General features: G+C 37.0%; 8 protein-coding genes across 9 annotated transcripts; 4 read left to right on the top strand and 4 right to left on the bottom strand.

Annotated features, from left to right (window-relative positions):
- Positions 1-177: 177 nt before the first annotated feature.
- On the bottom strand, positions 178-1,421 carry LOC126759889 (ferritin-2 heavy chain). The gene is made up of 3 exons (XM_050475074.1): positions 1,125-1,421; positions 843-1,064; positions 178-771 (listed from the first exon to the last, which is right to left on the bottom strand). The coding sequence occupies exons 1-3, from the start codon at positions 1,260-1,262 to the stop codon at positions 574-576; spliced, it is 558 nt and encodes a 185-aa protein (XP_050331031.1). The 5' UTR covers positions 1,263-1,421; the 3' UTR covers positions 178-573.
- Positions 1,422-1,550: 129 nt separating this feature from the next.
- On the bottom strand, positions 1,551-4,004 carry LOC126759886 (dual specificity mitogen-activated protein kinase kinase 6). Its single transcript, XM_050475071.1, has 5 exons — positions 3,414-4,004; positions 2,952-3,342; positions 2,762-2,894; positions 2,447-2,649; positions 1,551-2,394 (listed from the first exon to the last, which is right to left on the bottom strand). Exons 1-5 carry the CDS (start codon positions 3,473-3,475, stop codon positions 2,191-2,193), a joined length of 993 nt encoding a protein of 330 aa, XP_050331028.1. The 5' UTR covers positions 3,476-4,004; the 3' UTR covers positions 1,551-2,190.
- A 273-nt stretch (positions 4,005-4,277) lies between these two features.
- LOC126759888 (UPF0488 protein CG14286) lies at positions 4,278-5,145 on the bottom strand. The gene is made up of 3 exons (XM_050475073.1): positions 4,869-5,145; positions 4,674-4,808; positions 4,278-4,610 (listed from the first exon to the last, which is right to left on the bottom strand). Exons 1-3 carry the CDS (start codon positions 5,029-5,031, stop codon positions 4,306-4,308), a joined length of 603 nt encoding a protein of 200 aa, XP_050331030.1. The 5' UTR covers positions 5,032-5,145; the 3' UTR covers positions 4,278-4,305.
- Positions 5,146-5,491: 346 nt separating this feature from the next.
- Positions 5,492-6,491, top strand: LOC126759890 (60S ribosomal protein L30). Its single transcript, XM_050475075.1, has 3 exons — positions 5,492-5,610; positions 5,704-5,849; positions 6,274-6,491. The coding sequence occupies exons 1-3, from the start codon at positions 5,590-5,592 to the stop codon at positions 6,440-6,442; spliced, it is 336 nt and encodes a 111-aa protein (XP_050331032.1). The 5' UTR covers positions 5,492-5,589; the 3' UTR covers positions 6,443-6,491.
- Positions 6,492-6,782: 291 nt separating this feature from the next.
- On the top strand, positions 6,783-8,985 carry LOC126759882 (transcription factor grauzone-like). The gene is made up of 4 exons (XM_050475058.1): positions 6,783-6,978; positions 7,043-8,076; positions 8,142-8,520; positions 8,579-8,985. The coding sequence occupies exons 1-4, from the start codon at positions 6,865-6,867 to the stop codon at positions 8,771-8,773; spliced, it is 1,722 nt and encodes a 573-aa protein (XP_050331015.1). The 5' UTR covers positions 6,783-6,864; the 3' UTR covers positions 8,774-8,985.
- Positions 8,986-9,063: 78 nt separating this feature from the next.
- Positions 9,064-10,240, bottom strand: LOC126759887 (neuferricin homolog). Its single transcript, XM_050475072.1, has one exon. It carries the CDS (start codon positions 10,178-10,180, stop codon positions 9,353-9,355), a length of 828 nt encoding a protein of 275 aa, XP_050331029.1. The 5' UTR covers positions 10,181-10,240; the 3' UTR covers positions 9,064-9,352.
- Positions 10,241-10,955: 715 nt separating this feature from the next.
- Positions 10,956-13,656, top strand: LOC126759885 (uncharacterized). 2 transcript variants are annotated; one of them, XM_050475069.1, is made up of 6 exons: positions 10,956-11,176; positions 11,256-11,341; positions 11,413-11,486; positions 11,544-12,268; positions 12,915-13,114; positions 13,183-13,656. In XM_050475069.1, the coding sequence occupies exons 1-6, from the start codon at positions 11,156-11,158 to the stop codon at positions 13,493-13,495; spliced, it is 1,419 nt and encodes a 472-aa protein (XP_050331026.1). In that variant the 5' UTR covers positions 10,956-11,155; the 3' UTR covers positions 13,496-13,656. The 2 variants fall into 2 exon arrangements, with proteins under 2 accessions (XP_050331026.1, XP_050331025.1); XM_050475068.1 differs by having other exon boundaries at positions 10,957-11,185.
- A 135-nt stretch (positions 13,657-13,791) lies between these two features.
- On the top strand, positions 13,792-22,753 carry LOC126759880 (uncharacterized). The gene is made up of 7 exons (XM_050475055.1): positions 13,792-13,858; positions 15,938-16,562; positions 16,628-17,009; positions 18,645-18,923; positions 19,464-19,942; positions 22,057-22,215; positions 22,452-22,753. The coding sequence occupies exons 1-7, from the start codon at positions 13,792-13,794 to the stop codon at positions 22,630-22,632; spliced, it is 2,172 nt and encodes a 723-aa protein (XP_050331012.1). The 3' UTR covers positions 22,633-22,753.
- Positions 22,754-22,843: the final 90 nt, after the last annotated feature.

Consider the following 22,843-nt stretch of genomic DNA (forward strand, 5'->3'; position numbering starts at 1 on the left):
TTTTTTAATCATAGTATTTTTTTTTTTTTTTTTTGTAAAACAGAACGCTGCCGAAGGTCATTTTTAAAAATTTTCTTTTAGGCCATTGGCATTTTCGTCCTGAAAGCATTGGCTTACAGAAATATACAGAATAACTTATATCTCTTTTAAAAGTTAACTGCAAATGATAGATAAATCTACTATTCGTTTTAATTTCCGTTTTATTATTGACTAATTTCTGCTTTTAACATATATTTTTTATAGTTTTTGCAATAGCACACCTTACTATAACTTTTACCATCAGCTTTTCTTTATATTTTTCTCATCAAAATAAGAGTGCATAATTGACATACATACAAATAGATGTAATAACGATTCAAGCACAAATTTAAACATAAAATTTGCGTAATATTTGTTAAAAGATATATTTTCACAGTACATATCACAAAATTTTAATATAGGTAAACATAGGTAGCGTGTTCAAGCAATACTATGCCTGTATATTCTTTTTTCACCTTAACATTCAAATATATTAGTTGTTCTTTTACGAAAAATATTAATTTGTTTGCACTTTGATTTTGTATTTTAAATACTTTAATGCATATCCTTGCCCTTAATATCATTATCAAATATATGCACACCCAATTCTTTTTCACACCTTTCAATTTGAGTTATATAATCGGCCAACTGTTTTTGTGCATCCACTTGTTCAATAAGGAAATTTGTTTCTAAAAAGTCACTTAAATGTGGATCGTTGTGCTCATTTGCCAATGCATGTAACGCCAACAAGGACTTGACGAAGAAAAATCAAATATTATATTACAAATACTATATGCACAGGTTCAATTAGTATGGGAGCTCACCTCGTTAACCGTCTTTTCCATATCCAAAGCTTCAATTAGCGCCGCTTTGACGGTTGTAAACTTAAACTGCGGCGCTGGTAACTCCTCCAAGCATATGGTGCCGCCTCGTTTGTTCATGTATGTCATCAATTGAGCTGCGTGCTCACGCTCTTCCGAACTAGCAGATTTGAAAAATCCATAAAGTCCAGGTAAAGCGACATCGCTGCGGTCGAAATGGTAAGCCTGTAAAAAATTTATATTTTCATTAAAAAAAAAAAAAATTAAATTAAACACTATGCTTACCATAGCCATGTAATCGTAGCTTGACTTTAATTCTAAATGTATTTGTTTGTTAATAGCATTTTCGCATTCGCTGGCAAAATTTTGTCGCACTATCAAACACATGAGACGCCGGAATTGTAAACGCCCGGCAAAATTCATATTTCCAATTGGAGCTCAAATGACAATTTGATTTTCTTACTTTCAAGACAAATGAAGTGAAAATTAAAGTTGATTTTTATAGTTTTCGTATTTTGTAAATTTGTTGGTACAAATTTCCTGCAAATGTATGCAGTTGCATAAAGTGACAGATAATTGACAGGACACGCTGCAGCAGATGCAATGCGCCGGTGCAAATTTTTTTGTTTACGCATATTTTACAAATAAAAATTTGAATTGCGTGAATGTTTAACATTTTTTACTCCCTTAAAAAATAGAACAACTACAGAGTTTGAGGCGATTAGCACACATTTTATTTCAGTTTTTCATGAATTTATGCGCTTAGTATTATTTTACTACGCTGCATCTTTCTTTCGTAAATATGTAGGTATTTTTTTTTTGATTATTTGCTTCGATATTATTTTTATTTTCAGCATATACTTGTAGTATTTTATGCGTTTTTATTACGGCATGATTAACAATTTTTTATTAAAATCTAAATAGGCACACTTAATTCTCCAAGATTGAATTTAAAATATTCATAGATCTTTATATTTTATTAATAATATGTTATTGGTGTTTGAATGACAAATCTCTCATCATTACGCATTTTGTTTTTATAAAACATGTATGTTTTTTCTCTTTATAAGACAACAGTTTTCAAAATACTATGTAACAATTATATCTTCACGTCTTACATAATGTAACAACTGATACACTTGTTTCTAAGGCATTATTAGTAAGTATCGTTTTTTTCATTTCGTAATGTAAGCCTTTTATATTTTTTAACTCACTGCGCTAAATTTCTTTAAAGCGTTTATAGGAAAGTTAACTGTTTATTATAAATCGTTTACTTAACCACTATTTGCATTTTTTCTTCAATAATTAATATTTTACAGTTCTGTAAGGAAGTAGCCAATGTACGAACCCATTACTCAGGCAAATCCAATATTCTGGACACAAATTCTGAAATATCCGTGTCGCGTTCTATGTGTTCCTCAATGAATTCGTGTTTCAGCAGCTGTTCGTAATTGGGGCGTGCTTTGTAATTTTTCTGTAAACACTTCACTATAAAGTCTTCGAATTGGGGTGAAAATTTACCAGGTTCTAGACGCGGTGGACTCTCATTAACCACCTGTAATGTTTTATCAATTTTATAAAATTTATTTACAAAAACAAAAAAATACCTGTTTCAATTGCTCAAATGGTGTAGTCCAGTGATTGTATGGAAATCTGCCGGTTGCCATTTCAATCATACTGATACCCAGCGACCAGACATCAGAGCGTATATCATATTGAGCAGGATTGCCTTGTGGATCGATGCGCTCGGGTGCCATGTATGGTTTACATCCAGCATCAATCGTTTTTGCAACAGAATCAACCAAGTAACCTTAAGATATAAACATATAGTTAAAATTATTTCAACCATGCTGTAATAATGTAAAACATATTTCGGACCCTTATGGGCAAGAGCATTAATTCCATTAATTTTTTCTGCTTACCTGAGATACCAAAATCACACATTTTTACTTCACCACTTCGGTTGATCAAAATGTTTGATGGCTTTACATCGCGATGTATAACTTTTAGTTGTGCATGCAGATAATGCAACGCATTCACCACCGACATGGCAATCTATAAGAAAACTTACTTAAGAAAATCTTTTTAACAAAAACGCATTTAAGTACATACCTTTCCCAGCACACTTTCTTCCATGGTTAGATTGTTTCTAAACACCTTTGGGTAAAATTTATCCAAGCTTGTATCCATTACTTCCATACAAATCCAAACGTCACCTTCCCGGAAAAGTGCACCATAAAAATGCACTGTGTACGGGCAGTCGCTTGAACGCATGGATATGTCCAAGTCCATAAGTAAGCGTTTCTGTTCATTCCGGTTTACTGTCGCTGTTATGCGTTTCACAGCCATTACCGTGCCTGTCTGTTCATGCCTCATTTTTTCCACAATACCATAAGCTCCACGCCCCAAATCGGCAATTTTTTCCAAGCTGTCTGCATTGATTTCAAATTGTTGATTACCTATATTAATTGTGGCACTCGAGTCTAAATTTCTTGGCGGCATACTGCGAGTGAATACATACATTAAAATCAAACATAACAAGATGAAATGAATATAAATAAACATATAACATACATTTCCGGCTCGGGTTCCTTCTGGATAACGAATTTGAAACCAGGTCTTTGCCTTCCAGCCATTTTTTAAGTTAGAAACGATTACGGCGTACAGGTAGCCAAATAATTTTTTACCAAGGATGTAGGAATTTCTGCTCAATCGACCTTTTTCAACCTAATGCGAGTTTTGGTTGGACTTTTTGATTTCCAACTATTTTTTCTGTTGTAATTTTTGATGTTTTACCCTCCTAAGCCTATTTTGAGTTTTCCCAAATTTGGAATTTTCGCGGCTCCATACACATTTACCTTTTATTTTCTGATTGGCTTTCTACCTCGTTTCGTGTGGGCTCGCGCTCGCAACACATTAACTTACCCCAAATGTCACTTTTCTCCTAATTTGGTAATCTTTTCTAAAACATTTTAAAGTGCAAATATTCGACACACTTTATTATAATATTTTCATTAAAAATTTGCCGCTAATATAAACCGATCAGTATTTCTTAAACTTATCCTTTTCCAATTTTTCCGCCGATTCTCGGTTCCTATCAAATAAAATCTTGCAAAATTTTCTCGTTTTTCGTTTCGTTGTCTCGTTCGATATCTGCTTGACTGCTATTTTCGTGCTGCCATATTACTACGTAGAAAATATATAAAACAAGGAAAACGACTTTAACCACAAGGGTTAATTCTGAACAATAAAATTATATTTTTATACATAAAAATCACACGGAAAATTGTTATTTTATTTGATTAGAAAACATAATAATAAAAAAAAGTAACAGTATATTAAGTGTTATTATAATAAACTCATGGACAAATCATTTACATCTTAAATTCAACTAGTCTGATACCATAAATTTTATATATGTATATATAGACACGGATATAGATTTATGTACTAGCTGATTTTAATTTTAGCTTTTAATGGACAGTCCACTTAAATTTAAATCATCATTATTTTCATCTAAAACAAAGTTAAATTTAAAACCACCGCCAGTTAAATTTAAGTCTTTTGGTATGTTTGAACTGTTTACGTCTTTTATATCCGTATTGTTTTTGGCACTCGTATCGTTTTCAGCTAATTCAGAAACATCAGTACCGTTGGGAGTTGAAAAATTAAAGCGGAACTCCTTCCCCGTTTGGATAATGGCAGCTTTTTTGAGAAAGCTTGACTTATTATTTGCTTCAATGGTTTGTGTAAATTTGATTTGGTTGGCCGCTAAAATAAGAAAAAAACATAAAATAAAGTGCAGAAACATAAATCAAATGTATATTTGCATACCAAGAGCCATCTTTTTTTCTTCTTCTTTCATTTTAGCACGGTAATCTCCCAATGCGGCCTTCATAACCTGGCGCTTTTTAACAAGCGGCGCTGTTGAACTTTTAAGCACCCTTATATTCTTCACCGTGTCATCGGCTGTGATAGTAATCCAACAATATATTGATATTCATATGTTCTAGGCAGATAAATACTGACCTACTTTTTGGGACAGCTTTCCTGAATTAAGTGCATTCTCCAACTGTTGAACACACCAACAAAGTTCCAATTCTATTTGTGCTTCATTTTCAAGTGTCTCTCGGCGGGGCGCTACTAATGGAGGAGGCTTTTGGAAAGATTTTGGCTTTTTTATTTTGCTCATCTCTTTATACTTATATTTTTAATAAAATCAAAAGATAATCTTGTTCGAAGTAAATTAGACGACTTGTACGGATATTGTGGAAATCAAAACAAATTATTTTGACGTTTCGTTATGTCCCAACACATGTTGTAAAGAATGTCATTTATTTGTGCTACTCGAACAAATTGCTTAGTTATCGATTTTAGTGGCATATTTTATGCTCTATGCTTATTACCTTGTCTATCATATTGACATACTTTATACAAAAATTTTATTTATTTTTAAATATTATATTACTCTATTTCCGTTTGATTTAACAAAAAAATTATAATTATTATAATCACTTCATCGAAAAGTATTTCAATAGGATTTATATTATTCAAACAAAATACAACTCTGCGGTTGAAGTTTTCCTGACAGCTGTCAACTCAATTTTCCTTCTTTTCTTACAAATCGTCTTTGGAGGTGGGTGCATTTTTCAATTATTCCGAAATAATTCTAAAAATCTAATCAAATTTATTTTAAAATATTTTACAGACATCCATCTGACTTTGTATTCATAACTAGAGATCAGCAAACATGGTTGCCGTAAAGAAACAGGTATAAATTGATTTGCTTATTGACACGTGGTGATCTATCCCGACGCCTTTTTTGAACATAACCTAACAAAGTGCATTTTTCTTCTGTTTACAGAAAAAGGCTTTGGAAAGCACCAATGCCCGTTTGGCTTTGGTAATGAAATCGGGCAAATATTGCTTGGGTTACAAACAAGCTTTGAAGACCTTGCGTCAAGGCAAAGCGAAATTGGTGTTGATTGCCAGCAACACACCAGCGTTGAGGTGAGCCGCACATGCATCCATTTGCAATGTAAAAGTAGAATTACTTGCTGGAGCCATATGGAGTCTTACGAGACTGAGAAGTATGCTCCCACACAAGTTTCCCATATTTGTTTGCATTCTTTTAATTATTTGCAATGGAAGCTATGGAGTGGATACTCTCAGACCAATGTTGCATATAAATTTGCGGTTTAAAGCTTGCAATAACACAGACATCCAAATGGTTCCAGCGTGGTAAAACAGGTAATGAAATTTTTTAGTTTCATTAGCTTTTGATTGCTTTTAAATGATGAATGTATTAGAATCAGACCTATTGTGTTGATATACTATTACTACTAGAGACTCTTTCTGAGATGGCTTAATGCTTAACGCTCAGATCAATTGTATATTATATATTTTACAAAGTGAAATTATTTATTTCTTTTAGGAAATCTGAGATTGAATATTACGCTATGTTGGCCAAGACCGAAGTGCAACATTACAGTGGCACCAACATCGAATTGGGTACCGCTTGCGGTAAATACTTCCGTGTGTGCACAATGTCCATCACCGATCCTGGAGATTCGGACATCATCCGCTCATTGCCAGATAACTAAATCCAATGATTGTAGTTTTATAAATTAAAAAATAAAATTTTTAAAACAATTCTGTTTGAAATTTTTTATTGTTGCAGGGTTTAGGGTTTCTCTGAATTAGAACTTGGTAGTAAACACAGAAAGTAGTGGGTTTCCAATAGCAAATTTTTTGAGTTTTGAAAATGAACGATAAGGCAGTGTAATAATTTTAAGTTTTTTTTTTACTGTGGTTACTTTATGATCTCGTAACCGGTATTTAAAGGTACCTAAAATGTCTTACTAAAACTACCATATAATTTACATCTGTGTGAATACGTCTATAGGTTTCTATAAAAGTCAGTGCATTTTGATACAACCCTGCGCAAATGTTATTTTATGTCTTCTCCTTGGAAAGCTAAACAACAGAATTTTACAAAATTGTAATAAACAATAAATCGAAAAAGATGTTATGCCGATTGTGCATTAGTGATTGTGATCACAATTCTTTAGAATTATTTGATTCTGGTGGAAAAAATACAACAATTTACAATGTTGTTGCGAAGTATTTTGAAAACGAGGTATGTGCTTGAAAATAATAGTTTCCACTTGTATTAAAATGTTTTTGCAAATAAAATCCATTAGATAAAAAATATGGACGAAGTAAAAGCAGAATTAGATGCTGAACAGAGCCAGGGAACAACACAGCATACGTCACAGGTGATTTGCGCGAACTGCTGGCGGCACATAGACGATTTTCATCAATGGCAAAAGGAATTAGTAATCTTAAAAGATGAACGCCTGAAATTACTGCAGCAACCATATCAAAGGGAACTAGTTGAGAGTGTTAAATTGGAAATGGAAATAGATGTAAACAACTTAAATATATATGAAGAATCATTTGCTGATGACACATGTGATAACGACGACTATTTCAATGAAGACACTGAAGATCCTGTAGCTATATGTGAAGCCAAACTCTCAACGGCGCCAAAGAAATTGCCTCCCAATGAAGGCATAGAAAATGTTGCAAATGACGATAATGACAGTCTCTATGACGATATGCCATTGTTAAAAAGAAGGAATTTGAGGCAAACCAAAACATCGGCACCAACTAAGAAAAAGGCCGGAAGGCGGAAAAAATTGAAAAAAGTTGTCAAGAAAGCTTCCGATGTAGACACTGATTTGGACTATAATGATAATGAAGATAAGGATGAAGCTAATAGTGTTGAAAAAGTTAAAGAGAAAAGCTCTAAAACCAAGGAGTTTGATGCCTTTATTGCTCAGCATTTCAAGGATAAGTTACCATGTGAATTGTGCGGTCATCTATCTGCTGATTTTACAGAACTACGCACACATTTCCGCGAAGTGCATAACAGTAATAAAGGCTATGTATTGTGCTGCAAGCACAAATACAGCCAACGGTTTCACTTTGTTGAACATTTGCAAGTGCATTTGAATCCACAAAAGTTTCAGTGCGCCGAATGTGGCAAATGCAGTGCTAATGGCAGAAGTTTAGTGGCGCATATGAATTCTATGCACAAGCCTGAGTCATTAGAACGGCGTTTCGAATGTGAAGTTTGCCATAAAAAATTCGCAAAATTACCTATACTGAAAACTCACATGGAGACACATGCGGAGGGCAATCCCGATCACATTTGCAAGGAATGTGGAAAGGGGTAAAAATATTTATTATTAGTCATTATGTATTTATTTATTATTCGAAATATTCTCTTTTCTGCAGCTTTATTTTAGAGAGCCGTCTTAACATTCACATACGCAATGTGCATAGTACAGCTTATCACAGTGTTTGCGACCAGTGTGGTAAATCTTTCCGTGGACGCTATGCACTGAAATATCATTTGCTAGAGCATGACGGTGCGGGAAAACAACTTTGGCCTTGCGATCAATGTGATGCCAAATTACATTCCAAATTTAGTTTGAAACGACATAAACGCATAACCCATCATGACGGTTCCACCGTGTACGTGTGCGGCGAATGCGGAAAAGTAGCTTTAACCGAGGATGCACTAAAGTCACATAAACGCTACGTACATCAACGGGAGCGTATACACAAATGTACGGTGTGCGATAAAGCGTTTAAGGCCTCAAAAGTGTTAAAAGTATGTACTCGAAAAATGTCAATTATTTTTTATAATTACTAATATGACACTCATTTAGGAACATATGACAACGCATACAGGCGAGGACTTGTATCAATGTCCACATTGCCCACGCACATTCAAAGTGAATGCTAATATGCATCACCATCGGAAGAGGAAGCATCCGAAGGAATGGGCGGAAAATCGCAGACACCGACCAATGTCATTCAAACATATGGACCTTAACGCCATTTCGAATGAAGTGGTGCTGTAAACTGAAAAAAAAATACAAATTTTGCATTTTCATAAAAAAAAAATATTTTTCTTATCATGATTTTATCAAGATTTCTTATTTAATTATGTAGGTCCGAAAACTTCAAATTGCTGTCAAATTTTCTAATATAATTTATGTATACTATTATGATTTCAAATAAAAATAAACCAAAGTATTTTCATCAACGCAAATAAATAATTAATACAAACAACCATATTTTATTATAATTTATGCTCATTTATGATTTTATGACTATAAAAGAACTTTAAGAAAATAAAATATGCAATATCTCGGGTAAATATGTTTTTTATTTATTATTTTGTATAAAAATTGAACACTAAGGCCTCTATCTTATTGTTGGATATGTTAAGTGCAAATACTTTTGTTTTGTAAAATGATTAAGTACATAAAATGCTTTAGTATAAAGTTTAACAGTTTAAATACTTGTTAATTTTTCATTAAATTTATAAAAATTTGGATTTTTCACTAAAATTTATAAAAACACTTTGCTATAAATTGCTTTGTATAACATTTTAAAACAGTTCTAGAAGCACACACACGCATGTACGTTTAATTTTGCTAATCCACCTTGTAGTAACACTCATGTGCATGTGGCGCGCAATTCTCATACTCCTTGAGCATCACCTCAGTTGTGTCCAAGTCCTTGTCTTGCACACAAGCACAGCGGAAGTTGTTAGCACCAATTTCGAACAACTGTCGTGGATAGCCCACCCATTCACGCTGTTTGCCACCACTAGTTGTAGTGCACCAAACATGTGACCCCCGCTCTACTGACCACTCAATATTGCAGTCTGGATACACTTCGCGCAATTGTTCGGCTTGCGCTTTGGCAGCTTTCGCTTGCTCCAAAAGCATCATGTACTTGTGATTGTATGCCGTTGGTTCACCGTTTTTATCATAAAAGCGTCCTATTAGTTTACCTTTGTATACATATTCTCTCCTGTAAAATTGTTGCCAATTTTCTAGACTGATAAGATCACTGGGTCTTAACGAGACGACGTCATCGGCCTCATCTTCGTCAAACTTTTCGAATTGACCATTTATAAATGACACAGAAGCATCGCGTCCCACGAAAAAATTATATGCACATCCTGGCCCATAATGCTTTGCACCTTTAGTCACGTCGAATACCGTGCCAATTATGGCCAAATATAGTGGTGCGTCATTTTCGCCATTGAATTGTGCCAAATCATCACGCGTGAAAAGCCGCTCACTTAACGTGGCCTCTTCGGGATTTTCGAATTTAATCGCTATACTTTCACTTGCTGGATCCGCATATTTGTTCACCATCCAATTTATAATTTCATTGTAATAAACACCGGTAAATATAGCGATCACTATTAGTAGGAATTGTAGTTTAAAAAGATGTTTTACAAACTCGAACATTTCCAGCTGGTCCAAATGCAATTTTATTGTTTACGTCCTGAATGTAAATAGTCAATTACAGCGTTGCCATATATATGTAGATGTTTATGCTTTTGTACTTTTTTGTACTTGAACAATTCAAAGACATGCCAGAAATATAATTTTGTAAATAAACTTTATTGAAAATTAAGTAATTGTTGTAAATGACATTACAACAATTATGCTAAAAATTATAAAAATTAAGAAAGAATAGATTTGGCATTAGGGAAAAAAATTCATAAAACATCTAGAGTTGACTCGAAGGTCTCCATAACTCGAACACTTGAATTGGCAATATTGCTCTAATTTCATAAAAAAAATTCCTTCCATAACTCGAAGCCTCCCTAACTCTAAGAGCTAGGACGGTGTACACCTAGTATCGGAACCCGCGGAACCGCGGTTGGATGTGACGTCGTAATTCTCTTCGATCGTCTAAATTTGAAGTTTGATCTTTCAGTTCTGGAGAGATTTAAAGTGGCGAGAATATACATATCTCGTTCCATATCAGAGTTCAAGGTCCACTCTACGGAGGTCGCATCTTAGCTAGGTCCAACTGATATGTTCCAAAGTATGATCAATTGCACTGATCTTATATATGTATGTATGTAATAGTAGTCTTAAAGAGACTCTTATAAATACTACAATTAACCTCTAGGATCAGTATAGGATCTTCGGTTTAGCCGAGTTCGATTTACCCCAGGAAAGAAATAATAGAAATATCGTTTTAGGAAAATATACCTTTTTTTCTTATCGTTAGTTACTCAATCGTGTACGTCATTTCATATTGGGAAAATTTTTATAAAAGAAACTTTGCTGCCAAGAAATTTCGTCGATTTTTTCATTTTCAGTTAATTTAAATAAAATATATTTTAATTGATTTTGCTGTCCAAATTAAACAACATTTTTACCAGTTAGAGCTATTTTTAATTCAATTCTTAGCTGTAGAAACCTTTTCAAATGGATAAACCCCTGAATAAGGTAATTCAGGTAAAATCATATAAAGGCATTTGCCCATCGTCGAAAAGACAACTAGACTACAACTAGTTACGTATTACAGAGCAATGAGTCGAGCATTTCCACCACCGGTACCACGGGTTCACCACAGTTTTCCGACACATTAGAGAACAATGTCAAGTACATGAAGTGAGTAACTGCTGAAACGAATTAATTCCAATTCAAGGGAGCTTAATATTTCCGTAACACCCTTCTTACAGCTTAAATTTCGTCGACAATTCCGAGTCTTCAAGTCAAGCCAAAGACCAAGGCATTGATTTCCAAAAGTTGCCACGTAAGTTTTCTCCCAATCAACTCTGCATTTTAGCTGTATTCTTCTCGTATTTTACAGAAACCTTCGATGGTGCCGCGTCTAAGGCCGCAAAACCACCACCCAGCAAGATACTGCCGTCCAATATTCCATTACCGGGCAAATTTGATAGTCAAAAGCCGAAAATAGTCTGCACGCTCAAAGAAAAATCTCTACTCGAAATGGGTTTCAAAACGAATGAGATACAGGGCTGGGAAGACATAGTCCAGCCGCCCAAAGAGAATCTCTACAAATTGCTACGTAACATGATTGACAACCACATCAAACCGAATGTGCAGATACGTATTGGTGGTGTGACCTTCAATTGTCACATGATGGTGCTGCAGTGTTACTCGGACTTCTTCATGGAATGCAACAATGAGGTATTGATCCAATTGCCCGAAGAGAAGATAACACCCGGCGCTTTTATGATGGTCTACGATTGGATGTTGGCTGAGGAGCCGTTGGTGCAGCGTGAGGGCATACTGGAATTATTTAATGCGGCCAATTTTCTGCGCATTAAAAATCTGGTGAATCAATGTTGGCTCTGCTTGGACGATGATGTGCGCTTTCGTGAAGATACTGCATTCTTACTCTACCTTGAGGCACGCAATTATGGTCTAGAGAGTTTGGAGCAGCTAATGCTGACACGCATTTGTAAATTTTTCCTGACACTTGTCGCCTCTAAAGAGTACTTGGAGCTGGCGACGAAGGAGATTTGCACGCTTTTGAGTTCCAATACAATTGGCGTGAATTCGGAAATTGAGGTAAGTCCGAAGATGTGTCTTATATAGATTTTTAGATTAGGAATTTGTAAAACATTTCAAGCGACCAAATAACCCCATGTCTAATGAATTTGCTGGAACAGTTCTTCTAGGGTATTCGTGTGCTTTTTAAGCCTTTCAAGTTGAGATCCAAATTAAGGCAAGAATTTTTACGCCAGTGATAGTCAAGAAAGACCAATTTACCTTATGTGAAGGTCTAGTAAATATTAGGTACAGAACTGAGTACAATAACCACACTATTATCGACAGTCTTCTATTTAATCGGGTCATATTTAAGCTATTAAGTACATGGTGCATGGGGGTTTCTAGGTACTAGACCTTTTATTGGGAACAAACATACTTTCTGCTATTATCATAATGCCATGGGACTATTTTTACAATAAATAATAGATTGACTAAGGTTCCAGACAATATTACTGGTAACTGCAGGGCCTTATGAATATATCCTATAAAGCTTCGAATGATCCACGGATTTGTTGCAGCTTTTGTTAAGCTCATCAGGGCTCCAAATTAGTTGAACTTATATAACTTGCCCCAGAAAAACATGCTAATCATAACTAGATACAACAGTTGTTTAGTTCCGTGATCTTAGCCAAACCACTAATAACTCCATTTTCCTTTACTCAAGATCTTCATGGCGGTGGTGCGTTGGCTTAACTACAATTGGGATGAACGCGAGGCGGATATGTTGCAAGTTGTCAAGTGCGTACGTTTCAGCTTGATGCCACCGTGGTTCCTGGTGACACTCAACAAAAATATTGACTGCGTAGAAATCGATCGTATTGCCAGTCATCCGGAGGTGAAACGCATGATCAACGACGGCATATCGTAAGTGCAGCCGCCACTGGCACTCACAAACTCCACACAACTTTTTTATGTTCTGCAAACCTTTCCAGCTATACGACTACTCAATTATACTATGGTGAAAATCGTGAAGAGTTCTTGCATTTCCTGGAACGCTACCAGCTCGTTGCACCGGTTCAACGTCAGTGGGTTTTCGACAAAGAATGCAGCTACCATCATCGGCTCGAATGCCCGAATATGCAGTATGTGACATACAAATCGTTTCTGGAGTATCTGGAGATGATCCATACGATTGGCAAGGATTATTGGCGCTCGCTGGAAATGGCTAAGGGTGTGGAGAAGTCGATGCAGTGTTGCGTGCGCTCCGATTGCCGCAAATTGAACGAGCAAAATTTAGTATGTTAATCTATTTTCTAGTCACTTACCAACAACACCAAATCACCTATTTTAGAAGACTACTTACGCGTTTACGAACTAAATATATACAGACTGCAAGTACATATTGTTAGAAGATTTGATTTATGAAAATTTTTGTTGAAATCTGTGATTTGGCATTTATACGAAAATTATTGTGACTCACTTTATATATAATTAAATCGATGAAAAAATTTAAATAAAGACTACTGATGATTAAAATTGAGACCGAGATTTCATTTGCTTTTCTTTTTCTTTTGTCTGCATTCCAGGCCACCGTTTTCACAATGCAATGTCGCGATCAGGGCGTACAAGTTGAGACCAGTTTAAGGCAACGCAAGCCGGTTCTTCGAGGTAAATATCCATAGTACTTTAACTACATAAGTTTAACTTATTGACGGAAGTATTGAGGAATAATTGTGCAGGCAGAGCTTATGGAAAGTCTTGGAATTAGTAAAGCGGAATTAGCTATGCTCATTGTAAAAATTATATAAAACTTGTATTAATCCATAATCTTCTAAACTTGTCGAATTTGCCTCTACAAAATAGGTACCTATCAGATACAAATACCATTCATATCGCACTCCGCACTTCACTCTACTTCATCTTACTGAACAAGTGAAACGGTTGTAAAGGATAATTCATTTCGAGGTTCCCCACTTTTCTTAAAAAAAAACACTGAAACTTCGAATTTAATGAAGAAAGGTTATTATCATTTGAAAAAACACTTTTTGGCATTTATTTTTTGAAGATTATCTCTTTCAAACGTTGGCCGCGTCTACGTCTCAGATGATCCATCCATTGAGTCTAATTTACGATGGCTCGTTCGAGCATTTCGACAGGTCACTGGCGAATGACACGCGTGCTGTTTTGCTCCAAGGTCTGTATCGAAGCGGGATTGTCTGCATAGACTTTAGGCTTTACAGGAAAAAGACTAACGGTGTGATATCACATAATCTTGGTAGCCAATCGACCGGCCCAAAACGTGAAATTATCTGTTCACCGAAGTTTTCTCTCAAAAAATCCATTGATTGAATCGATGTGTGATAAGCGGCGCCGTCTTGTTGAAACCAAATGTCGCCGAGATCACGGACTTCAATTTCAGGTATCAAATAGTCGGTTATGTTGGCGCGATAATGGTTGCCATTGGCGGTTACGTTCGCACCGGCATCATTTGTCATCAAACAGTTGTTTTTTCTGGATGAAATGGCAGCTCTTAAATCTCTTGAGGTTGATCTTCGTCCCAAATGCGCTGATTTTACTTGTTTACATACACATTGAGCCAGAAATGTGCTTATCGCATAAAAAAATTTGGTTCGACAACTTCGGATCTCCTTAAAACTTTTCAAGCGCCCATAGAGCGAGCAATGTCGCTTGAGAAGGTCGAGCGGATTCAGTTATTGCATATTTTATACGCTTTCTATTGAACATCTCGTCGTAAAATGCCCTAAGTTCTTCCATACGTCAGTCCGAGTTGCTGCGAACGGCGCCGAACCGACTCTCCACGGTCTTCCTGTACACTCTCAGCTACGGTTGCTATATTTTCTTTGCGTGCTGGTCGTGGTCTATTCTGTGGAAAATTATCCAATAATGAGTTTGTGGGCTTAATATGGGTGATGGTGTTGCGAATAGTACACTCAGTAGGCCGAATATGTTGAACATAAGTTGAGTACCTCTACTTGGATCACCTGTCATTTATCCAAAATGCTCGTAACGCTCACTTTGTCTCAAAAAGTACTTTGTCAAAGTTGTTATACTCCATTCTAGTTTAATTTTCTTAAAGCAAAACTACTCTGAAGTGGTTTCAAAGCACAGGGAGCTGATTCTGTCTAAAATAAGGTTTAAGGTGGTTCGGAGACAAAATTCCCAAGTCACAGCTCAAAGTCGTTCGTTTTTAGAACGCATTTACATATATATTATTGACTTAGGTTAGCTGGCTGTCACGCCATGCATATGCTTACTGGTCCTTAGTAATGCCAGATGGGGGTACAGTCTAATTTGAGTTAAAGTATTCAACATACACGAGGTCAACGCTTTTTGCAAACCTTTAGAGCGACTTGATAACTAGTTTTGATGGTTTTAAAAGGTCGAGACTATTGCAATGATCTAGTTTATGCTGTGATTGAATAGGAAAATGGATCTATTTGACTAAGAATATTTAGTTCAGTATTGAAATTTTGAGGGACTTATTAAAGTCAATCCCAAAGATCCATCGATGGCTTAAGCAATGTCTGAAAAAAAACTATAGGCTTCTTACGCTAATCACAGCCACACTTCGCCAGAGTTCCAATCTCCTATTTATATGATAAAGTCTCTCATAAGAACTTGAACGACTCTCGCTTTATTGCACAACAACTGCTCAAATATGAGAATAAACTCAGCTAAGCATGCAGTAAAGGCCTACTATCCATCTATATGTTCTGTACTTTTCAGATCAACGTTGTTTTGGCGACCACATGACCACTATGGTGAATTCGGCAAGTCTGAAAAACCTCAGCAAAATAACCACCAGTCAAGTGTTGCCTTCCACCGCGTCTAGCTGCTATGAGTTTCCCTACAGACTGCAACAGGAACAGCAGCACCACAAACGCCATCGATATCCGCAACGCTATGCACAATTTCAAGAACTAGATCCACAGCCATTTAAGTACAGTTATCAATGCAGCAATGCAAACAACAACACCAACGAGGACAAAGCAATTCCGAGTGAGTTGCATGAGATGAAATATGACGTCCACCGCATACTGAATGATGATTGCGAACAAAACATTGAAGTGCATCATTGTATTGAGGATGTTTGCATGCAACGTGGCGTCAGTACCATCGCCGATGGCACTATCGACGGCCCTAAGACAATGGCACAGCCGACGCGTTTGCATACGAGGCGGTCACAAAAGCCTTGCAACAATGGCGGTGACTCGAAGACGACAGTTCTGCCACGGCTGGAATGTCGCAACGAGTCGCCTATGGGGCAGCAGGAGCGGCAGCAACATATGACACAAATATTGCAAGCACCACAGTTTGGTTTGCCCACAGTCGAGGAAGTGGAGTTTAAAGCGTGAGTTCCATGAAGTTCCGAAGTATTGATGTTTTACACAACTATTTTATTTTACTATTTTAAAGCATCAAGGGTCGCAAGCTTCTCATATTTGGTGGCATTGATCCGTACTGTCAGCATTGCCAGCATGATAAAGTTATGGCGCTGCAACAACAGCAACGCAAGCGAATACAGTCGTTGGGTGGCAGCGATGCTGATATTTTGGATCCGTTGCATTACCATAACGGTATGGGCGGTTGTAGCGCTTGCGGCGGTCTTAATCCGCAGATCAATCAGCTGGATAATTTTGGCGATCGTGTGCTGTACTACGATGCTGGCGCTGTGCAGTGGAAACATTTGTGTTACCTGCCCTTTGGTTCACGTCATCATCACTCAGCTGTTGTTTGTAATGGACTCATCTATATTATAGGTGGCACCAAGACGGCGCTAGGTTGCACTAAGAAGTCGGTGAGTTGCACATATATGTTTATGGTACCTGAATATTCTCTCGCAAAAAAAAATTGGACTTATTGACATTAGCCAAGAAGCTTTGTTGGATTCCGGTAGAGCAATTTATATATATCTTTTACTTTAATGTTTTGAATCCGAATCTGCGAATCCAAATCTTCAATTAGGAGTTGGTTGGTAGCGCCAACGAAAGCTTTTAGTTCGAAAGGAAAAATTCTGAGACCTTAATTTCTAATGCAACATGTTTCATTCTTATCCGTTATTTAAATTCGTCTTCTTACTACATGTTTTTCCTTCGACCCCCAAATTGTGCCTTAAAGACGAAGACATAACCACCGGTTGTACAATTTTCATCGCATGGTAGTTTTTCAAGGAATTATTGAGATGCTGTGGGACTCTATGATTAATGAAAGAGTAATCACATATTTCGTTGTACAAGACATCAGAATTCCGTGTAAACATTTTAAATAAGTGGTGTCGTCAGCGGATCCGGTTGGCGGATCTCGATTTCGACTAATCTGATAACTTTCGTCTTTGAAGTATACCACATTTTGATTTTTTATGAACCCATTTAAAATCAAAAGTTGGTCGAAAGTACTTTCTGTTGATAAAGTTCAATACTCCGGTGGGTGTTAGCTATTTGAAGAAAGGGCTTTTAACCTGCTTCTATGGATTAGTCCAACTCCCTGGCAGAACCGGCATTTACCTAGGCCAATGTTGTGTAAATGCTTTTTCAGCTTGCAGTGGTCAGCGTAAAATGCGACCAGTAGTCTGAGTTTATCCCAATGGAGGTTGATTGCATATTTAAACCCCCCATTACCAACTTGGCATACCGCATCCCGTGTAGTTGTGGCCCATGACTCTCTCTGCCTACTCCTTCTTCCTTCCCACTTCCGTGAAGGGTTCAGTGCTACCATGGTAGTGGATGCTGCGAGCTCATCAGCCAGTTTATTCTCAGGCACCTAGATGAGGTGCATATGGTTACGTTCCGCTAGGCTATTCAGCTATTCTCTACACTAATCCACTAGTAGCGATATGCTATCATGGGAGGAGACTGCTTTAAGTGCCGCTTGACTATAGCTAAGTATGGTTATACGGTTGATCGCAAAGGCTTCTGCCTGAAAAATGTCGGAAAACTTCACATTGGTATGGAGAGTTTGGTGCGTGGTCCCCTGCACCGATGTTTTCGAGCCGTCAGTGTACCACTCGATCGTACTATCCCTAAGCAGTAGCTCGAAAGTGGAATCATTCCATTCAGCCTTGCTGCAAAGGGCAACCTTGAAATTCTTGGTGAAGTTAACCCTTTTAGTAATGCTGTCCCTTGGGAGAAGAGCCAATAGTATAGTCTTTCATTCGCTGCCGTCGGACAAGTGCAAAATGCACCCGAAATGCAGATACATGCAAGTCGATACAGTTTCGATATTTGGAGCCCTAACGAAGTCTGTGAAGTTTTTAAGGCCAAGGGCGCCGCCCCATACGTGATTCTTGGCTTGCAGCCACAACCGTGACGTGAGAAATTAGTCTCTGGTGGAACTGATAAAATCCTTAAAAACTTATAACTCATACATAACTTATGACTCACTGAAAAAACGTGGACATTGACGAATTAACCTAAAAACCTTTATAATTTTATAGATTTTCGAAAAATCAGTCTGGAGCTTCGATCCGCTGACTCTGAAGTGGACATTCGAGAGCAATTTACCAGAGTTGCGACGCGACTTTGCGGCGATTGTGTCTGATGAGTATTGTGGTGGCGAGGTGGCGTGCGAACATTGTAAGGGCATAAGAGAACAGCACAAGCAAAGGAATGTCAAAGCAGTTAACGGTTTCTTCGTGATTGGCGGCGAAGGAGTGAATGGCACGGCTTTGCGCACAGTGTGGTACTACAATGTTCTGCGCAAAACATGGAAGAAGGTAAATAAACTATCGAAGTCCATTTTTTAGTCGAAAAAGAGAAGAACTACTAATAATCATGGAATCATATGTAGAAATATGTAGAATATGCATTGCGACAGGTTGATCTTGTTACTATTTTGCTTCGCTTCTACAGAAAAATACGTTAATTAGTGACGTCATAAGCGACGTGAAAGCTCTATTTACTTATGCTATGGAAGTTTGACAGTTCGTTCTGCCTATGTTGTGGCATGACGCAATCTTAACTCTATTATTCTTCATAATACTGAAATTAAAAAAATAATAATAACTAAATATTAAGAAAATCATTTTATTTTCGGTGAATGACTTTGAATTACTGAACCCATCAATTGCCATGACAAATAACCTCAATAATTTAATTAAAATACAACCATAATACATATAGACTCTAAATATCGACAAATATACGAGTGTTTGCTCATATCCGGCCCGCTCTTCCGCTCACAGAACACAAACAAACACATATGCACACTGCTTTATAACTGTTTAACTACATTGCCCGTCATTTATGGATTTTAGAAAGCCCCTTTGCATGTGGGTCGCTACGGCTTGATGGCTGCTATGGTGAATAACGAGATTTGGATAGCTGGCGGCATAATCGAAACCAAAACGAGAGCATCCGACAACTATGATGGCTTCGTCGCTACTTCAATGCCGACCGTCGATGGTAATACTCAAGGTGGCAGGGCTGCTGCCATGGATGGTGCCGCTGAAGATGGCGGGGCCAGAGATGACAATGGTAGTGGTGACAGTTTTGCTGTCGAGGCAACAAAAAGTGCAGTCGTGGATGTAATCACCGATACGATGGAGTATTACAGTTTGAAGTGTGCTTACAGCGACGAATACGTTACGGATGTGCCAATGGCTAAAGTCAATGATGTGAATGGTGATGCTGTCGCTGTTGCTGGTGCTGGCGCTCAACCCACTATTGGACGGATGGGTAGAAGCTTTGAGAGTGGACGTTGGATTAAAGCAAAGCAGCGTTTGCGCATACCCCGGTAAGCGGTTTAAATTTCGATTTTACGACAAAATACTCTTGTGGATTTCTGCGAATATTGAGTGGCATTTGCGCTAGATTAACTTTGATGTGAGGTTGGTGGGAGTCATAGAACGGAACGCATTCAATGCTGACATTTGTTCAGACCGGGAATTGTTGATTTATTTATGATGGGCTGGGCTGATGAGCGAGTAGGTTTGTAAAAAGATATATCGAGAGTGAAAGAGAGTGGTGGATTAAAAAAGATCTTGACGATATTAAAAAATCTCTGGAGAGGGTCTTCTTTGCATTACATCCATCTTATACATTAGATTGTTTGATGAAGACAACAAGAAATTATATATATGATACAGAGTGGGATAGTTGAAGCAAAAAAAAGGGTTCGACTACATTTTCTGTTCTAGAAGGAAATTATATTCTGAAAAATCCGGTTTTTTCCAGCGATCATTCTTTTGAGATCTGAGCACAAGAAATGTAACTCACATCTAAATATTCAAGAACGATATGCTCAACACTGCACTGGGTGTCTTTAGACTATCAGTTCATTATCAATTATGTCGAAAACGTGGACTTTTTCATCGCCTTCGAGGCTTATGAAATTACGACTAGTACAAGCCATGAGAAGGCTCTAGAGGAGGCGTGGTCAAACTTGGACGATGAACGTGACACCGTAAACTTTCAGGAGAAATCACATATTTCGAGATCTGCTCGACAGATTTCAACAAAATTCAGCAAATTGCATTCCTCTGACATTCCTATGTTACAGTGTGAAGATGAGTGAAATCGGGTTATAACCACGCCTGCTTCCCATATAACACAATTTTAAATTCCATTTGATTCTTTCATTTTCCAGTATACAAATCGAGAAGCAATTAATATATCTCGATAAAACTTGACACGAATAGTTTCTTTGAGGTTTGCCACTTTATGACTAAAAGTTGTCTAAATCGATCAAAACTACTGTGCAAGCCCTTAGGTATTGAATATGTGAACCCAGTGGTTACAGTTGACTTGTTGCCGAAAAAATCGGTCAGTGTGCGAGGTATATAATTGAAATTTGGAGAGAGCCCTTTCCTGCTCAGGATATGCCTGTGTGTTAAAAATGGGTTTAATACTTCCCTTAGCCCCCTTATACCTAAAATAAAGGTTTTCGAACTTCCGGGTGACTTTATACCGTATATATCGGCCAATATGTAAGTTACCTTAATAATATTCAGAGAGCATGATTTTTATTATAACGGTACCCCTTTGTAGTTAGAAAGAATAAAATCGGGTAGAACTCGCCCTAGACTCCATTTAACTAACAAGCCGTATGTACCAGAAAGTACTTCGCTGGCTTTAATCCTTGCAAGTTGCAGGATTATGAAATGTTCGGTTATACCGGAACTTAACTCATTCTTCCTTGTTTTTCCTTTATTGGTTATGGTAACGTGAGTTTATGAATATGACGTCAAAACTGTCTAAAAATCTAGCGAATGGGGCTCTAAAAATGAAAAAAAACAAACTTCCCTGCATCGATAATAAAGATTTGTATTCAATACGTGAATATGTTGTCAGTCCGGGTCAAATTTGATCAGCTGTTATCTCAAGAACTAACTAACTAATTATCCGAAAGCTGTGAAGTTTGTGTAGGAATGGAATATTTCGACCACCAATAATACTTTAAAATCTTTTAAAGCGACCTAAAACCTGTTCAAAAGGAGTCTAAGTCGAAGAGTTGAATACTTCGGCTTACTTTTCCGAAACAAAGTTATGTACCTCTTCTTCTCAATACAGTCGCGAATAGACAGAACCATTTGGTTCCCTCGAAAAAAATATAAATTTATTCATGTCAAAGGATGAGGCCATATCGCAAGTAACTAAATGTTTTTGAAAATATTTTCCATCCCCAAAAAGAAAGAAGGTATGAGCGTCAATGTATTGATAAGAAACTAAAGAAGACCGCAGATAAAAACCCGATGACATTTTTCGAAATTAGAATGGACATTTTGAAAATTGATATTCTAGTATAATAGATTGTTGTCTAACTTCAAGTTAGATAGTGACCCTAGTTTATATTTTTGACTCCATAGTCTATTGATAACTCCGTTCTGAATATTATTCGAATTATTTTAGATTATTTGGAAAATTCTGCAGACCTTCGGACAACGAACTCTACCTTGTCGGTGGCATAGGATTTGATTCCAATAATATACTCACATCGTTATCCTCCGTTGACCACTACGACTTTGGCGAAGGTCATTGGCATCATTATGGTGATATTAAATGGGCCAGGTACGTGAAATATAACTAATGAACGGCTTTAATAGGCTTTTGCCTACATAGTAAACGCGGTTATAACCTGTGAGCAGCGTAAGTTGGTCATTAAAAAACAATTAGTTATAAAAGCAGACTTTTACTTCGTTGTTACTTGCGTTTTGTACGAAACACTTACTAACTTTTGTACTTAACTCTTTTTTATTATGCAACAGTCACTTCATTCATTAATATCCGCATTTCCCTAACTTTAGACATGGCCATGATATTGCCACACTTAATGACCGAATTGTTATTGTTGGTGGCGTCTCGACCATCAAGAAGTGCACGCTGACTAAGGTGGAAACGTTTTGCATGAAAACGCGCAGAAGCTTCAAGGATATGCCGGAGTTGCCGTGGCCGTTGTCTGGTTGCGTGGTGCTCGCGTTGGATTAATTATTTTAGTGGAGGGTGTCCAGGCAGATAGAGGGAACGTACTTAATGACACAGCATATTATTGACATACTTTGGTTTTCGAGTTATTTTTACAAAAATAGATATATTTGCATTTAATTGTTTACAGAAATATATATTATACATGTTCTAAGTTGTATTGGCGGTTGTTTTTTCTTAAATAAGGCACCTTTCCGAGCGTCAGCTTTATGCA

The sequence above is a fragment of the Bactrocera neohumeralis genome, chromosome 5 (assembly GCF_024586455.1).
Source record: "Bactrocera neohumeralis isolate Rockhampton chromosome 5, APGP_CSIRO_Bneo_wtdbg2-racon-allhic-juicebox.fasta_v2, whole genome shotgun sequence".
NCBI lineage: Eukaryota > Metazoa > Arthropoda > Insecta > Diptera > Tephritidae > Bactrocera > Bactrocera neohumeralis.

Bases quoted from the DNA above. Each gene is read 5' to 3' on its own strand.
- LOC126759889 (XM_050475074.1), bottom strand. From the start codon at position 1,262: ATGAATTTTGCCGGGCGTTTACAATTCCGGCGTCTCATGTGTTTGATA. The intron at 1,065-1,124 runs GTAAGCATAGTG...AATTTTTTACAG, and splicing joins GCTACGATTACATGGCTATG to GCTTACCATTTCGACCGCAG. The intron at 772-842 runs GTGAGCTCCCAT...TTCTTCGTCAAG, and splicing joins TGGAAAAGACGGTTAACGAG to TCCTTGTTGGCGTTACATGC.
- LOC126759886 (XM_050475071.1), bottom strand. From the start codon at position 3,475: ATGGCTGGAAGGCAAAGACCTGGTTTCAAATTCGTTATCCAGAAGGAA. The intron at 2,650-2,761 runs GTAAGCAGAAAA...TTATATCTTAAG, and splicing joins GTGTGATTTTGGTATCTCAG to GTTACTTGGTTGATTCTGTT. The intron at 2,395-2,446 runs GTATTTTTTTGT...AAAACATTACAG, and splicing joins CATTTGAGCAATTGAAACAG to GTGGTTAATGAGAGTCCACC.
- LOC126759888 (XM_050475073.1), bottom strand. From the start codon at position 5,031: ATGAGCAAAATAAAAAAGCCAAAATCTTTCCAAAAGCCTCCTCCATTA. The intron at 4,809-4,868 runs GTCAGTATTTAT...TTACTATCACAG, and splicing joins AAAGCTGTCCCAAAAAGTAG to CCGATGACACGGTGAAGAAT. The intron at 4,611-4,673 runs GTATGCAAATAT...TTCTTATTTTAG, and splicing joins AGAAAAAAAGATGGCTCTTG to CGGCCAACCAAATCAAATTT.
- LOC126759890 (XM_050475075.1), top strand. From the start codon at position 5,590: ATGGTTGCCGTAAAGAAACAG. The intron at 5,611-5,703 runs GTATAAATTGAT...TTCTGTTTACAG, and splicing joins TGGTTGCCGTAAAGAAACAG to AAAAAGGCTTTGGAAAGCAC. The intron at 5,850-6,273 runs GTGAGCCGCACA...TATTTCTTTTAG, and splicing joins AGCAACACACCAGCGTTGAG to GAAATCTGAGATTGAATATT.
- LOC126759882 (XM_050475058.1), top strand. From the start codon at position 6,865: ATGTTATGCCGATTGTGCATTAGTGATTGTGATCACAATTCTTTAGAA. The intron at 8,077-8,141 runs GTAAAAATATTT...TCTTTTCTGCAG, and splicing joins TGCAAGGAATGTGGAAAGGG to CTTTATTTTAGAGAGCCGTC. The intron at 8,521-8,578 runs GTATGTACTCGA...ACACTCATTTAG, and splicing joins AGGCCTCAAAAGTGTTAAAA to GAACATATGACAACGCATAC.
- LOC126759887 (XM_050475072.1), bottom strand. From the start codon at position 10,180: ATGTTCGAGTTTGTAAAACATCTTTTTAAACTACAATTCCTACTAATA.
- LOC126759885 (XM_050475068.1), top strand. From the start codon at position 11,156: ATGGATAAACCCCTGAATAAGGTAATTCAG. The intron at 11,186-11,255 runs GTAAAATCATAT...TACGTATTACAG, and splicing joins CCCTGAATAAGGTAATTCAG to AGCAATGAGTCGAGCATTTC. The intron at 11,487-11,543 runs GTAAGTTTTCTC...CGTATTTTACAG, and splicing joins TGATTTCCAAAAGTTGCCAC to AAACCTTCGATGGTGCCGCG.
- LOC126759880 (XM_050475055.1), top strand. From the start codon at position 13,792: ATGCAATGTCGCGATCAGGGCGTACAAGTTGAGACCAGTTTAAGGCAA. The intron at 13,859-15,937 runs GTAAATATCCAT...TGTACTTTTCAG, and splicing joins ACGCAAGCCGGTTCTTCGAG to ATCAACGTTGTTTTGGCGAC. The intron at 19,943-22,056 runs GTAAGCGGTTTA...GAATTATTTTAG, and splicing joins CAGCGTTTGCGCATACCCCG to ATTATTTGGAAAATTCTGCA.